At 43.2% G+C, this 16,805-nt stretch overlaps 1 protein-coding gene across 1 annotated transcript; it reads right to left on the bottom strand.

Moving 5' to 3' along the window:
- Positions 1-1,111: 1,111 nt before the first annotated feature.
- Positions 1,112-15,912, bottom strand: tmf1 (TATA element modulatory factor 1). Its single transcript, XM_072665501.1, has 17 exons — positions 15,420-15,912; positions 13,392-14,764; positions 12,153-12,256; positions 10,307-10,433; positions 9,956-10,061; positions 8,464-8,606; positions 7,697-7,863; positions 7,137-7,293; positions 6,881-6,973; positions 5,914-6,070; positions 5,573-5,765; positions 5,411-5,480; positions 5,206-5,298; positions 4,899-5,015; positions 3,916-4,068; positions 3,468-3,593; positions 1,112-3,285 (listed from the first exon to the last, which is right to left on the bottom strand). The coding sequence occupies exons 1-17, from the start codon at positions 15,553-15,555 to the stop codon at positions 3,145-3,147; spliced, it is 3,456 nt and encodes a 1,151-aa protein (XP_072521602.1). The 5' UTR covers positions 15,556-15,912; the 3' UTR covers positions 1,112-3,144.
- Between the last annotated feature and the right edge of the window lie 893 nt (positions 15,913-16,805).

The following is a 16,805-nucleotide window of genomic DNA, read 5'->3' as shown; positions in this document are numbered from 1 at the left end:
GCTGACGCTCTAATCCAGAGCGACTTACAAGGTTACTGGTATTACAGAGGTGGGCCAATGTAGTGTTAGGAGTCTTGCCCAAGGTGTAGCGCAGCATAGCCACACAGACCGGGAATCGAACCCCAGTCTCTCACATGGTGTGTAACTCACTGGCAGGTAGTGGTGTTATCTGTTGCGCCACACCAATAATTGTATTATTGTATTATTGATTATTGCCACAAATTCTATTTTCACAGTATTTTGTAAAACTGCAGTCATACTAAACACTGCAGTCATGTGTGACATGTGTCACTTAATTGCCCCCAAATGCAATTTACCATCTAGACTAGGATTATAATCAAGAACACTAGCTCAAAGTGTCCCTCGTTCCCACACATCCATTCAGTTCTTTATTTGCCCTACAGATCAGGTCAAAATAATAAGGCTCAATCCCCATATCGGGATTTCACAGACGCCAAATCTCGCGCCCTACGTAGGGAGCACATAGTTAAATGAGACCAAGCCCAAGGGTTCTCACCAGAGGATGCCGATGCAGTCCTCGGAACTTGTGGCCACAAAAGAAAGCCACAAACCACAACAACACCGCCGCCGCGTTTCGCAACCGTGCATTCCTGTTACTGATAAATCCATGCTGAGGTGAACCACAACAGAAAGTGCATACAGACGCAGAAACGCCTCGGGGAGGTGGGTTTGAAACGCAGCCGCTGCAGAATCCGGGCAGACTGGCAGGAGTAACAGTAGTGCACTTCCATACATAAAGACACACAGGCGCTGCTTGCACTGTATTTAAAAGCTCTCGGAAGAAATACAGAATTCCGTTTAAGCTGTAAAGGAGGCTGCAGCAGCAAAACAGGGAGGAATAGCTTACAGTTTGCCCCGAAGTAAATCCAAACTTACCCCCTTTTCATCAAACTAAGCTGGAGTGAAGGAACCAAGTCGCCATAACACCGGAAACAAGCAGCCGGCATGCGGTTTGATTATTAGCCACCAGAGGCCGCTGTTTCACACTGTGGTTATTTTTTTATTTTTCAGTTATTTACAACAGCTCAGTAAAATGAATAAAAATGGGGAGCTAAAATGCAAGACTCAAGTCAAACAGTCGTTAATAGTCTATATTTCTCATTTTATTTACACATGTACACCGAAACTGCATATTTCCATGACAGCTGACAATCTTATTATGAAATAAAAAGTGAGGTTTTGCAGGGAAGCTGAATTCACTTCAGTTGATTCAGTCTGGTTTCAGTTTAAAGGAACAACTCACTCCCAAATCAAATTGACCAAATGTTCCCCCTAATTGCTTGCTGTCTCAAATTTGCTTCTTTCGCTTTGCAGTCTACACCCACCAAGCACTTTATCAGGACCACCTCCACACCTCCTCATTCATGTGGAGGTGGTGTAATGGTGTGGAGATTGTTTCTTGGACACTTTAGGCCAGTTGACAGCAATCATTGTTTGAATGAGTGTATCAAGTATTTTTGAAGTATTTTTGAAGGCCATTTACCCATCTGCTTAAAAGTTCTTAAAAAGGCTCTTAAACTGGTTTCATTAACATTGCATTGAGTCCAGTGTTCTTCAGTGGGCTTCCCAGTCAGACACCAGAACTGAATCCAGTAGTATGCCTTTGTGTTTGTGGACGTGGTAGAACAGGAGATCTGCAGCATGAAGGTGCTGCAAAACATCTGCAGGAATTCTGTGCCGCATTCATGTCAACATGGGCCAGAATCCCAATGGGATGTTTCTAACATCTTGCAGAAGAAAGGCTGTTTTGAGGGCCAGGAGGCCCTAGCCAGTGTTACACTCTCAGAAATAAGGGGACGACAAAAGCTTCTTTGAGTGATGGCATAGACAAGTCATTTTTGTAAAGTTGTAAATGTGAAGAACCTTTATATCAAGTAAGGTTCTTCACATTCACACATCTCCTCTACAAACATGGTTCTTCTACAGCTCATGTCTTCAAATCTGGACCTTGAATCCAGTATCCAGTCCTGGATTTCATTCATATTGAAAGTTAAGGGAAAAATTCATGTAACTGATTGGCCATGGGGTGTCATACCCACCAAGGATTACCAAACAAATCCAGAACTGAAAACTGGATTCAAGGTCCAGATTTGAAGAGCTCTGTTCTATAGCATCGCTCAAAGAACCGACCTAGAGTGTGCTACAAAGAAATCCTGTTAAAGTGCTCAGTGAAGGCATGTCACTCCACATCTTCCATTAGCCTCCAGCTATACACTAAAGAGGCAAAATCTGGACACCAAGCACGCCTTGGCCTTTAGAGTTAGTGGAAAACATTAGCACACATTTAATTTTCCAGTGAATGTCTTCTTTAAGGTAATGCTCTGTATACTAGATGACCTTGTTCTATTGATTATTGCCACAAATTCTACTTTTCAGCTCTCCTCAGGTGAGGTGAACTTCTAATGAAATGAACAAAAGGTCTGGGACCTCTTATATCTGCTGGACTTCAATTGCCACAGAAGCTGAAAAAGCTCAGCACGAAAACCAGCAGCAGAGAAAGAGTTTAGTGCAACTGCCAACAGTATCCAATCTACTAGATTTGCCAAGTGTTTCAGGAATATTACTGAGCCATTTCCAATCCACGTGTGTGCTAACTAGATTTCCAAAGAGTTCAGAGACGTTTTCCATGGAAAGAGCAGTCAGAGACTGTTACCGACTTCCACCTTGGTGTGTAAGAGCAGTAAGGACTGAATAGGAACAGTGTGTTTCTGAGTAAATGTCAATGCGGTCATTAAATAGTTGACTGTACGATACAAGGGTCACGATTCCTCGCAAACTCCCGTGTTATGCGAGTAACTCACCAGAGCTGGGCCCACACTCACAGACAGGCATTTGTTCTTGTTTAGTCTACTAATTATCTTTTGAGGAAAATTCCATGTAAAGTGTCCGATTCAACAACCCCAAAAGGGGTTCTTAAATAGCTGTATATACACCCCATCGTGAAAATACACCAGCACAAAGGAGGAAAACACGTATAGTCGTGGAGGGACGATGAGTCTCTTGCACATCACAAAGCTTCTGCTTTCATCCAATGAAAGCGAGTTTTCCTTCTACAGTAAATGCACTCGGAGCCCTGGCAGCTGCCAGTGAGACAGCACGTGTGTGTGTGTGAGAAGTGCAAGTCTATTTCTGGTTTTTAAGCAGCTCGTCAATCTGAGTCTTGTACATGTTCTTGACGTCCTCCAGGTCGAGCCTCAGCTCCTCAGCCTCCTCTGCTTTCTCTCCGTACATCTGCAGGATTGTGTTGTGCCTCTGCTCCAGATCCTGAAGACAGGTATGCACAAAAACATTGTTAAGAACATCTTCTCTATTACTATCATTCCAAAAACCCTGTGTAAATACCTTCAGAGAGAACATTTGAGGTATTTGATATTCATTTAATTAGACCTGTATTAGTGTGTTTTAAAACACTCAACACAAAGGTTGAAGTGCTTGAATGAACTCACTTTGAGCTGTACTCTCAGTCTGGGAATCTCCTTTACTTTGGCTTCCATGTCATCATTCTCATTGGTCAGTCGGACCAGTTCTTCTGCCATCACCGCACGGCTCCTCTCCAGACTTGAGATTTCCAGCTATATATGTAAAAAGAGTAATGTGAAGTGAATTAGTATGGTTTATTTCCATACCATCTCATTACTTAACTAGATCAACACACCAGAGTCAAATAGCCAAATAGCCAAAAAAGATATTAGCTAAATAAAGATTGTTCAAGACTTATGGTTATTTGGCTTAGTTTACTAGCAACTTAGACCTCCTGCTTTGTGATTACACCAACCAGAAATGTCTACTTGGCTCAGGTGTGTTGAGAGCTGTACATTAATTTGTTGTGGTTCACTGCAGACTACTCTACTGCACAGTTGCTGCACAGGATTTGTAGGTACAGCTGTACATTACCTGGAGCTGTGCAATCTCTCCCTCTCGTAGTTTGAGCTGGGATTGCAGGTTCTCAATGATGCTGGAGCCTCCACTCAAGCGTGCTGCCTCATATAGGCTGCCCCCACTCAAAGACACGGTCATCGTGCCAAATGAGTGGTCCAGGGAGTCCTCCTGCAGCCCCAACAGCAAAGAAAGAGAACATGACTTAAGCATTGCTGACGTTTAAAGGGGCAGTCTGCCAAATTTCAGAACTTGACAATGGCTACATCTGTTACACACATGCCTACTTGCTAGTGTAAAGATAAAAACTACAGCATGATTTTCCAGTTAAGAGAATTAGAAAACCCTTTTCTAATGATGTATTTTGAAGGTAGGAGAAACAAGCTTTTTGGAGTGGAAACTTGAGGATGAGATGTTTATGTCTGTCTCTATATTAGTGCCAGGATCAGTGTGGGGAGGTCATCACTGCTTGAATGGATATTGTAGTAGTATTTAGCTGGATATTGTAGTAAAAAAAAACAATAATGGATGAAAATACCAAAAAAAAAAAAAACATTGTTGTATTTAGGCCTAACATCATAAATAATGGGTCAGCTATTAGACCTTGTAGTTCCTCCAACCAGTTCAGAGCCCTGGTTCAAGGCAAGCAGTGCTAATGCAGAAAACTAATGAAGGGGTATAAAGCCCTCTGTGGGGCAGTGGAACTGTGTCTGGAATGGTGGTTGGTGCTCCATTCAATACTTTTGGGATGATTTCAGAAGATAAGGAAAAGTTAGGGGTGGTGATCATCAAACATCCTGACCTCACAGCAATGCTCCAAAATCTAATAGACAGCCTCTGTCTCAGGACAATAGAGACAGGTACTCCAATAAAAGCAAAATAGCAATGAATGAAGAAGCAATGAATTCAATAAATGAGGTGTCCCAAAACTTTTGTCAATTTAGTGTAAATATTCACTGGCTGTTTTAAATTCTACAGGTTCTGGAGCCCATGTGACTGACCTGAGAGAGCATTGAGGTGTGTAGGCCACCCTGGTCGGTCCCGCTGATAGAGCTTGAGCGAGAGAGAGATGGAGTGGAGGATGCAGGAGCTTCGCCCACGGACAGAGCCTTCCGCTCCTAAACCACATAAAACACACACAGACTTGCGGTTAATAAACAGTTAGTATCTGGTATGTTCCATGGCAGTCCTGTTTCACTGGTCTGAAGCTAATTTTAGTTTTGAAATAAATAGTACAGCCAATATGAATATTATCAACTGCAAGTTCCAAAGTTATAATAAGTACAATGGCACTTTCCACTCCTATACCTTTTCTTTAAGTGCCTCTTGCGCAAGGTAGCATTTCTTCTTCTCCTGCTCCACCTTCATTTTCTCCATCTCAAGCTGGTTTGTGAGCAGCAGCTGCAGGTGAATCAGAAGTAAGAACACTGCGTTTGTGCAAGAGTGTGTAAAAGAGAGGAGAAAGGGATGGATGCAGAGCAGCATGGCTAGAAGGACAGGTGGTTATCCGTACCTTCTCCTTTCTGGCCTCTTCCAGGGCTCGAGTGTGTTCCCCCTTTAGATTCTCCAGTTCGACATGTTCCCTAGACACATAAAAGCCAGTTAACCCATCATGTGTGCTTCAGACCCCAATCTCAGGGATGCAACAATGCACTGATGCTCCAATCTAAAGTACCTGCTGCTGTCGTCCTCCAGCTTCTCCCTGCGAGTTCTCTCTGCATCCAGCTGACCCTGCAGACGCCCCTTCTCCTGCCGCAGCGAGGAATTCTGTGACTCCAGCGAGGCCAGCTGAGCGCTGATGGCATGTAGCTCCTCGGTTACTGAGCGCTCCTTTTCCACGGCAACAGCCAGCTGGGCCTGGGCCTCAGCTGCTCCACCCACAAAGAAAGAAAGAGAGTGAGAGTGAGAGTGAGAGAGAGAGAGAGAGAGAGAGAGAGAGAGTGAGAGAGGATCAAAACTACAGCACAAAATCAGGACTGAATGATAAGTGCTGCCTTTTCCTTGAGCTGCTCTCACCTAAGCGGTCTGAGAGGTTCTTCTCCAGTTTTTCCCAGGATGCTGTCTGGGCTCCCAGAGTAGCCTGCAGGTTCTCGATCTGCCGGAGGAGGGGCCTGGTAGCTGAGGTAACGCTCTGACTCAGCTCCTGGTTTCTTGTCTCCGCCCCCTGCAACCTCTGTAACAAGGGTAGGAAAATGAATACCATTCAGGAATGGATGAGTATTAACACCAATATAAATAGATATTAAATAAGTTGCAAATAAACAAATAATATAAGCTATAATATTATTTTTACACATACAAACACAGTATTATATAGTTCATCATCCTCATCATATATACATAGTCATATCAGAATATTATGACCACCAACTTAATAGTGGGAATAACCACCCTTGGCTTGGATGACACTAGCAAGACATTATGATACCTACTGTATCAGGTAATGTAAGGTGTTCATTATAGAGGTTGACTGCTCCACAGTGGTGCAACGATTGCTCTGTAATACTCACTGGGGACGTCATTCTCCTCTGGCCTCAATTACCAGTGGGGCACTACTGTTGCACTATTGGGAGGCACTTCTCCCAAGTGCAAGTCCATTCTCAGTACTGCTTCACTATGGAGTTAGCGGTTTCCGAGATGCTACCACCCATCACTCACTGTCACAGTCATATCAGAATATTATGAACACCAGTTTGGTATTAACACAGTCCAGACACGATTAGGCAGATGTCCAAAGGGGCAAAATAAAAGTGTACCGGGAAAAGGGTGGAAGCATCTCGGAACAATGACTCATGCGAGTGGCACAGAGCAATCGATGCACTACTGTGAACCAGTTAGCCTCTATAATGAACATCTTCCATCACCTAATACAGTTCATGCCACAATGTCTCGCTAGTGTCATCTGAGCAAAGGGTGGTTGTTCACATTATTATACATGACACCACATGCCGTCTGGGAAGGAAAGGGCAGCAGTGCAAATTACCTCCTGGAGTTCACTGATCTCTTCTCGTAGGTAATCCTCTTTTCTGGCCTGCTGCTGTTCAGCTCTCTGCAGAGCCAGCCTCAGGTCTGCCACCTGAAACCACAGGCACGACAGGAAATGAGAGAGACTGTTAAAGTAGTGTTCGACTGTGTATGGATTATTTTTAAATGAATAAGTGCTTCGATGAATAGGCTACTATTTTAACTGAATAGTCAGTTACAGTGATAAGGCCAGGTCAATGAGGACAGAGCCTTACCTGATTGGCCAGAGCCTCCTGCTGAAGGCGGGCCTCCTCCTGGGCTTTCTCCAGCGCCAGGCTGAGCTCCTCCTTGGCCTGCACTTCCCGGCTCAGAGCCAGCTCCTGGGCTTCACTGGCCTTTGTGGCGTTGGTCTTATGTAGCTCTGCAAGCTCCCTGAACACACACAGCAAATGGAAAAAAATATGAATAAGGTAGACTAACAGGACGGGAGGAGTGAGTATGAGCTCAGTGTTTGTGCAGAAAAACGGATTATACAAGCGCTGAGACGCTGAGATCATTTGGTAACACTAATGCGTTTGGGTTCCACCTTAAGTTAGAGCATTCAGCTCAACAGCCACAAACGTGGGGGGGGGAAAAAGGGTCCATTACTTTTGATTTTGCACTTTCATAACTACATATGTTGCATACTTACATGTTACCAGTACAGTTTCGTATACTTATGTGACATATTAATGACAACATTTTGAGATTTTCATAAAGATTTTCTCATCTTTCACAAGGAACCACCAAATACACTGACATGTCAGTATATGTCTGTGTGCATGTGTGTGTTTACTTATAAGAGCTGTCCAAGGCGGCCTGTAGGCTGCGGTTTTTCTCCTGGAGCTCCTCATGTTGAGTCTGCAGTCTGCCCAGATCTTTCTCCTGCCGCTCCACCACAGAGTTCAGCTTCTTAATGTTCTCTCTATGCTGTTTCTCCAGATCCTCTTTCCCATCCAGAACCTGGACTCACACACCAGGTCAACTATTCAGATTCGTTACACATTCAAGACTGGTAAAAGCTTCTAAATCAACAATATTTTAGTACTAACGTAATTTATCCAGGCATCCAGACAATTATTTTCAACAAGATTCATACTGGTTAAAAACACTCTTGAATTATTATTATTGTTATTATTATTGATATTATTATTATTATGATACTGTAGGGATTACATTAACACACTGTACATTCATATTGGATTAAAATCACTCCACAGTGCTTATTGTCAGACTAAAAACTACACAAACTGTAGAGTCATACTGGTTAAAACCTATCCACAATTACTACTGTTTGACTGTAAAAACGAAACACACTGTAGATTCATACTGGATTAAAACGATTCCACAATTATCAGTGTCAAAAATGTACAAACCACACACATCTGTAGATTCATACTGGTTAAAACACACCCACAACTATTAGGTGTCTGACTGTAGAAACTACAGGCACATTAGATTCATACTGGATTATAATAAACTAATCCAGTTCCAGTAAGAATCTAAAAGTGTCTGGTTCTAGCATACAATGCATGATGCTACAGGTTCCTCTCTCTCTCTGACCTGCTGCAGCTGTTTAAGCTCATCCTCTTGCTCTTTAAGCTTTTTGGACTGTTTGGTGAGCCTCGTGTCGCTCTCCTTCTCTTTCACCCTCAGTTTCTTGATGATGTTGGAGTGCTGCAGCTGCTGCTTAGAGAGTTTCTCACCTGACAGGGAAATAAACATCCCTCAGTCAACAAGGCTTATCACAAGACATGCACAAAGGGCTTATCACAATGCCTGGAGATCAGGTTTCATGACATAAACAGGAGAAAGCTGGCTTGAACTCTTGATCTGAAGTGGAGCCAAATAGCAAGACAAACATTGCTGTTTACAACAAATACTGTTGAGCAACAATCCATCCAGGGCTGATGAGAGTACGGTACACATCTGTTTTGTTGGCTGAGCCGACATGATCATAAAACAATGTTGACTAATGTACGGATACACTAATAATTAAAGGTGCTACAAGGGTTCTTTGAGCAATGGTATAGAAGAACCACTGTTGGTTCTATAAAGATCTAAGTGCGAACAACCTATGAATTGGTAAAGAACCTTTACTTTCCACTTCTTAGAATCTTTTAAAAGATTCTTCATATACTCACATGGCACTTTATGTAATCAAATACAGTTGTAGCACCTTTATTTATGAGTGTAGTTCTCCAGTAAGGAGGCTGATGGCTCCAGTAGACTCCCAAGCCGATCACCAAATATCCCAGAACACATTTTTCTCCTAAATGAGCTTCCAACATTCGTGATTCTGATAATGGTCTTAAATATGTGGTTGCCATTCTGTTCTACTGGGAACTAAAACAGAACATTATAAAGCTAGAACCTGGGAAAGACCCAAACAATGTTATAGCAGAGGGGTAAGTGTGAAGGTCATGTGTTCTTGTTTTGGGGGGGGGGGGGGGGGGGGGGTGTTAATTCTCTGGTAAATAGGTCACACACACTCAAGAGTGCTCCAGAAATAATGTCTATTCTCAACATCAGGACTTTGACCCATCCTAGAAATTAGGTCGGCAAAGTATACTGCTTTTTACTCCTTATCGCAAAACCAAGTAGTGATATCACCAGGGCTCTAAAGAGACTGTGTGCTATGAGCAGGCTGACCAATTTGCAAAGTAAATGTTTCTCTTGTTTCTCTCGTCACTTTTACATATGAACTCCAGAAAATGTCTGGATAATCCGGTCTGGACATTATCTCGAGTTGCCCTCCTAGCATGTAGCGTACAGCTGAATATTTTCCGTGTCAGGCGATGGTCTCACTACAGGAAATGTTCTGCGTGGTGTCAGCATGCGGGAGGAACAGGATGACGCAAAGAACCTGTGTACACCTGGCTACCTTGACATGGCATCATATAGCCCCTCACTCTCAAAGAAAGTGGATCCTTAGGAGTTCTTTAATCAAAATGAATCAAAGAACCTCTATTCTCTAATGTATCTATTAGGGAGAACCTACTGTAATGTCTTCTCTGGCACTATCCAAGAGTCCTCTTCCTAAGAATGCACTTACCCTCATCTAGGAGGCCTCTGATCTGCTCCTCCTTTTCTTTAATCAGCTCTAGGGTATCACTGGAGTTCAATCTTGTTGACAGCTCTTCTCTAAGGCCTTTGATTTCCTGGAGAAATGGCACGTGACATGAACAAACAGAGTCACTTGACCCAGTGTTTACACACCTTTTCCTACACCTGTGTTCACAAAGTGTTTTGGAACAGGATGTGCTGCTAGGACCAAAACCACCCAAAATGCCGTGTGAAATCGAACCCTAGATCAGCAGTCCTGTACAGGCTTTGACCATCTACATCTACCCATATGCAATATGTATTCAATCCAAAGACATAAAAGCAAACAAACATCTCTCACCTTCTTGGCGATGTCCCTCTCCTTGCAGGCAAGCTGAGCTTTCCTTTCGGTGTCGGCGATACGCTGTGTGAACTCGTCTTTCAGAGACTGCACGCTGGATGTCTCCTCCTTCAGGCTTATCACCTCACTAGAAGGCACATTTAGTCATTAAACAGTTATAGATCCACCTTGGTTGCCCAAACCACTATTGTATAAATAATATATAATAACATGGTTTGTATGATACTTTTATCATTAAAGCCCCCCCTTTAAAGCCCCTGGGAACACATTCTGGTACTGGAATAGTTTTGTATAATACTAAACTAGGGTAAAGCGAAATTTGAGAAAACAACCCCCAAAATCGCACCCAAAATGCACTCCTCAGATCTCTTTGGGCGGAGTCAGAACAGCCTGGGCGTAGTCTTAATATTCCAATGAATGTGCCTGGCTGATGTTTTTTTTTTTAGCTTTGAGATGTGGTTGTCATTTCACAGATATGAGACAGATATTTCTACTTTCAGCTCAGAGTGGAGCCCTACCACTCAAAGCCCTAGCACCAACTGGCTCCCTCTCGTAGTGCTACGCAGACCTAGCTCTGTCCTTCCAAAGAGGAGCAGCCCAGATATAAGCCCCGGCTCTCTCTCACAGCGCTATGCAGACTCGCACTTTGCTCACGCGGTAAAGAACAGCCGGGCTTCCCCTCACTGTGTAGCAGAGTGCCTTCTGAGTGAAGTTAATGAAGCTATCAGTCTCAGTGAAATGTTTATGTCGGTCGTATTGTAGGCGACACCACTGTGTCTATAATGAGCTAAAAATACAGCAGACATTTATTAAACATTGGGAAAAAATATTCATGAGACATACATTTACATCTGGGGTTCCCACACAATGTTACACAATGTCAGAATCCACATAAGCAAGAATATCTGTAAGTATTTAGCAACTGTAAGGTGTGAATATATAGAAAGTAAGACTGCACTTTGCACTGTTTGTATTTTTAGATGAACACCAAGGGGGTGTAAGGACTGAATTAAAAGGGAACTTTAGCAGGTCATGCTGCCTGCCATCAGCAGCCAGAGCCTGAGAGAGCACAATTGGCCTTGCTCTCCCCAAATGATTCTCCTCAGTGCAATGCTGGCTGGCATGGGCATCTGTTAGCTGCTGTATCAGAGCTGGGTACCTCAGAGCAAGTTCCTCTGAGTGTGTTGGTTGCCCATTGTTGCACTGGTGGCAGTGTGAAAAGACACAGTGGCTGATTGTGCATGTGTCGGATAAGGCATGGATCAGTCCTCACCCTCCCAGTGTCAGGAGCATCACATGTGAGGGGGGAGGGTACTAACGTGTGGGTTGGGTAACTGAGTCAAATCTAAAATTATTTATTACAAAAAAAAAATAACAGGGAACTTAAAATCTAAAACAAACAGCCTTCCCCAACTCCATCACAACAACACACTGAACCAGAACATGATCTGGGGCTACTGCTCATTTTGTGGAAAGTCTTCTCTCTCACTTAATTCAGACAAACTAAATAACAGTCAGGCTTCGATGTTAACATGAGCAAGATCCCCTGTTCATTTTCCAGCCTTCGTTCTTTAGAACACATTTTCCTCAGCTTAAGTAAATATTTTGACCTCTCAATCTGCTCTTTGTGCCAGAGTTTGCCACTAGAACTGCAAGAACACACACACACACACACACACAGCTGATACTTTCCTCAAGGTCCTAGGTAGCTAATCCTCATGGCCAACTAGATCTGCTCAAAGCTGGAGTGAAACATATTGTTTCAGCAAAAGACTCAACTCAAAGCAAACCAGGAGATGAAAAAGACAAATCAACTAGTCACCATAAATGACCCTGGGCTACTCACTCTTTGAGGTTATCACACTCTTCCTCCAGACGGGCCTTGTCCTTGCTGACGGTCAGCAGCTGAGTTTCTCTTTTTTCCAGTCTGCTCGTAAGCTCAACAATAACCTGAAACAAAAATAAAGCAAGTCAGTCGCTCAGAACATAAACGAAAAGACAACTCTAGCCTCATGCAGCGTCTATTTCATGGCACATACTGTAGGCGGACAGGTAGTTTTGCAATTAATTGCCGAGCAAGTGCTGATAGCTTTAAGAAAACTGGCAGCAAATTGTTCTGGACAAAAATTCTACAGGGATATTTAGCAAAGCTCAGTAGCAGCCTACCCAGACTGTTTATTGTAGAATCAAATTTACACAACTGTCCCATTACCACAAGTCAAGTCATGTAGTAGAGCCTGAAGTTTGCTTTTTGGCTTTTCAAAAAAAAAATTTTAAAGAAATTTAGGGTAGGTCAATACGGTCAAGTTAGTATATCATGAAATTTAAAGACGATGTTTGTAATACACAACCTTTTACACTATGTTTTGACAAGCAGACAAAATGGACCAACAGTGGCAGATTAAACTGCTATCCAAACACTGTCTCCTACACAGTGCAGTGATTTTTATTCAACTGTTGCTGCATTCGCTCCAATTAAACAGGACTAATTATGCTCTTCTTAATGAAGCACTGCATTCTTTAAAGCAACAATATGGAAAATTTGCATTTTTGCTTCTGGGCTCCCCCTACAGTGGGAAGTGTAATTTACACTTTGAGTTACCCCTGATGGACGAACTGAGAGATACTGGACGTGAAAAAAGCATGTACATGTACGGAAGAGCAATGTTGTCGGATTTTACCCAAACACGATACAAGTTATGAAGGGTTATGCAGTTCTCACGAGCGCTGTCCTGCCCATTTCTCCAAAGTTACATACTGCAGTTAGCAGTATATGTTGACCTAATTTATCAAAGGTCTTTATCACAGCTTTATCACTAAGTCCCGTGCAGGCGCCTACTACCTATTGATGGTTATTTAGAACTCAGCCGACATATCCCTAATAAAGGCGGGCAAGATACACAGTAGATGTCAATTACTCAATTTATGTGTGGGTAGAAGTTTCGAGCCGAAACCAAAAGAATGTCTGATACACAGACTCGCAGGAACAGTTTCATAAACACTTAGATTAAGTGGCATTTCACCATTAAAATCTCATTTAGTCTCGGCTTAGAATCTGCGTCCGTGATGCCTAGCACCCTCTAACCTTTTGCAGCTCAAGCAGCTGGGAGGTGGAGGATCCTTTTAGCTCCTCGGTTATTGGCGGAGTCAGTGCCTCATCAGGATCAGTTTTTATGCTGGACAGGGTTAAACTCAAGCTGGCCTCTTGCTCCGCCTCCTGCAAGTCTTCAGTCTGGTCACAATTTACTGGCGTAGCACTACGGCCACTTTCCTCCATCTCGTTCTCCTCCAGCGTTTGGTCCTTTATAGAGTCTGTCATTGTTAACTCCGCCTCTTCCTGCTCCTGACTGGTTGATGGTGACAGAAGGGCAGGGGAAACAGGGGCGGGGCCAGCAGTGACTGATGCCAGGGTGCGGTTTCCGGGAATCTCGTCATCGGAATTGACCTCGCTGACACTACGGCTGTCAAGTGACTGGACGCTAAAGGAGTCAATGCGTTCAAAGGCGTCTGAAGAAGACCCGCAGCTTTCTGTCAGCTTTGGGTAGTCGTCCAGGCGGGGGAAATCGCCACAGGCTGAGGCGGATAGCAGCTGGAACGAGCCTTGCATCAAATGCAAACCTGCTTTAGCTTCAGCCGTTTCCTGTCTGGAGCTGGCTGAACTCTCGCTGATGACACTTTCATGGTCCAGCACCTCAATATCACTGGTTGTGGAGGTACCAGAGGAGAAGGCGCTAACTGGAGGCGATGGGGTGTCACTCTGCCGGTCTTCCGCTTTAGGGTCTTTAGAATCCAACATGATGTCTTTTGGTGGGACCGACAGAGTTTTGACTGGGCTTTTGGGCTCTGCAGGACCAGAGCTATCAATGTTATCCACAGGTTCAGTCTCTACAGGCAAAGGTGCATCCACTTGAGTGACTTCCAGAGCTAGCCCAGAATTCTCAGACTCCTCAGCTTTGCTCTCACTGATGTCTGGTTCAGTCGTTTGCTCTTGTGCAGTCAATGGAGCAAGAACAACAGGCTCAGGCTGCTGCGGAACACTAGCTGAAGGTGGTTGCTGGGGTACACTAGCTGATGGTGGCTCTAGCTCTTTCAGCATGACCTCCACCAGACTGCTCTCTTCTGGTCCCATGCTGTCACATACATCCGAATCTGGCTGAGAAAGCTTGGCAGAGTCTACATCATCCTTGCCAGCAGGTTTTGTCTCTTGGTCAGCTTTCTCCTGTATGCGGCGGTAGGATTTGGTCGGCGCCACAGACACCACCGAAGGCTTTTGGACCGTCTGGATGTCTCCCGGAGACAAGAAGGCACTGAAGAAGCTCTCTGATTCATCAACCACAGTGCGAGTGACAGGCTTGGTGATGGCCTCTGATGAAGAGGGAAGAGTTTTTGGGCATTCTTCTGTGGGAGAAACCCACTGATTCATTCCCCATCCTGTGGCTACAGGCTTGCTGGATAAATCTGGCAATAAACAAGAAGAGACATGAGTTGTACATTTTAAATAGATGTCTGAAAGTTTACATCTAGGTCTGTCGCACACATAGAATACACAGAAAGTTGATACCACCAACTTAGGGGTGGGTCTATCTACTCTGTTACATCTTTACATTTACATTTAAGACACATTTACTTCCTTCCATTCTAGTGGTCACCCCTTCTATACAGCTGTGCCATTGCTTACACCTCTTATTATGGAGATCTAGCATATTATTCAGGACAGAAAAGAAGACCCTAACAAACTAACAAAAAGTTCTTAGGCTGATTAATAACATGGATGTTGGAAGCTACCTTCTAGTTTTAAGACACTATTCCATTAAAGCTACATGAACAAACCGCATACATGCTTACAGAAAGGCCAGTTGTCACTGGAGTAAACATGCCACCCTGAGTTTGCTCCCAAAGACAGCAGCTCAGTTCCTACAGCTTCAGGAAAAGCACCTCACTAAGGATCATAAAGGGGGCTTACGAAACCATGCAGTCCAGGTGGGCCTCCAATTCAGCACTGGAAACAGGGACAACTCTGTCTTGTTCTATTTTTATCTCTCTAACTGATCTAAAATAGACACCACCAATAAAAAAAAACCAAACAAATGAGACCAAGCTGTGTAAAACCCACCGTCTAAAGTAGGTGTGATGGCATCTCCCCACTGGTCCTCTTCTTTTATGTCCAAAACCCGGTCGATCGATTTCTGAGCAGATGTCAGAGCTTGTTTGGCAAAGCTGGACAGCTGGGAAGCGTTGAACCAACTCATCTTTGCCCTCAGCCAGCTAGTTTTAGTGTTTCACTAGCCAGGAGAACAGCTGCTTAAGAAAGCGACGATTCAGATCATTCTTACAGAGTCAAATTCACACTGAGCGAATAAACAAACCGAGCTGTTCCTGCCACTTTTAGCCTATTAGCCCGCTAAGCTAACTGGCCAACAAACTGGACAGCGCTCAATACCGACGAACCCCATAGCTATTAAAAGCCTCGGTCGTGTAAAACAACGTAAAGCAAGCTAAAAGAAGTCGTTGTCATTCGCCCGTTTGAGGCATTTCGCTCAGTTTTCGAAGCATCGTTTTGTTTTGGACATTTAGCACGAATCTCCTCTCCGAGCTGACGGCGCTTCTTCCTGTCCACGTAGCACTGATCCGCTGCGTCACGCAGTCAGACTCCGCCCACTGAATTAATTAATGAATCAACAATAAAAATAGATATATATACATATCAAAAAGTATAAAAACGTTTATATAAATATACATAAAAGGCCATAAAACAATGTTTAGTAACATTTCAAAATATCTAGATAAATTCGAAACATGACAGCCCTGGCCTTAAACAAAACCACTAAACATTTTTATTTATAGAAAAAATATGTTTATTGTACTTTAGCTGTTGATAATAATAATAATTATAACTGCAATTATTACAACAAAAACACAGTTAGCAGCAAGCTAACCGTCTCCATAGCAACGAATTTCAGTTTCTAGGCTGCTAGATGCTGGATTTTGGAAACTACACTATATGGACAAAAGTTTTGGGACACTTGCACATTCATTGTTTCTTTTGAAATCAAGATCATTAAAAAAAATACATTACTACATTTTACATATTAATACATTCATATATATATATATTTAATTATAATATACTTCATAATTATAACTGCAATTGTTATTATAACAGTCTCCATAGCAGAAGGTGATTTAGGCTTCTTGATTCTGGTGACAGGGATAGCTAAAACAGCTTATTTCTGGGTGTTGTTGCTATGCAGGTTGTTAGCTTGCGGCTAACAGCCTCAGTGTACTGTTTCTGTGTACTGGTTTAAACTATATAGCACCAGTACATTGACATACGTTGATTTTTGCTTCCATTGTTTTCTCCATGCAACCATGTAACGTCGTTTTTACTACAGTGGCTTTTAAGAGCATTAGCCGCAAGCTAACAGTCTCCATACCAACAGTACACAGCAATAATTAGATGTGTGCCTCCTGATACCAGCAGCATAGCTAATGGAATGAT

The sequence above is a fragment of the Salminus brasiliensis genome, chromosome 21, assembly GCF_030463535.1.
Source record: "Salminus brasiliensis chromosome 21, fSalBra1.hap2, whole genome shotgun sequence".
Taxonomy (NCBI): domain Eukaryota; kingdom Metazoa; phylum Chordata; class Actinopteri; order Characiformes; family Bryconidae; genus Salminus; species Salminus brasiliensis.
This window is presented reverse-complemented; position numbering and strand designations above follow the sequence as displayed.

What these genes read in the sequence shown, in the direction of transcription:
- tmf1 (XM_072665501.1), bottom strand. Translation starts at nt 15,555, where the DNA reads ATGAGTTGGTTCAACGCTTCCCAGCTGTCCAGCTTTGCCAAACAAGCT. An exon ending in CAGAGGCCTCCTAGATGAGG is followed by an intron (nt 8,607 to 9,955) that starts GTAAGTGCATTC and finishes TTTCCCTGTCAG; the next exon opens with GTGAGAAACTCTCTAAGCAG. An exon ending in AAGAGGCACTTAAAGAAAAG is followed by an intron (nt 5,016 to 5,205) that starts GTATAGGAGTGG and finishes TATGTGGTTTAG; the next exon opens with GAGCGGAAGGCTCTGTCCGT.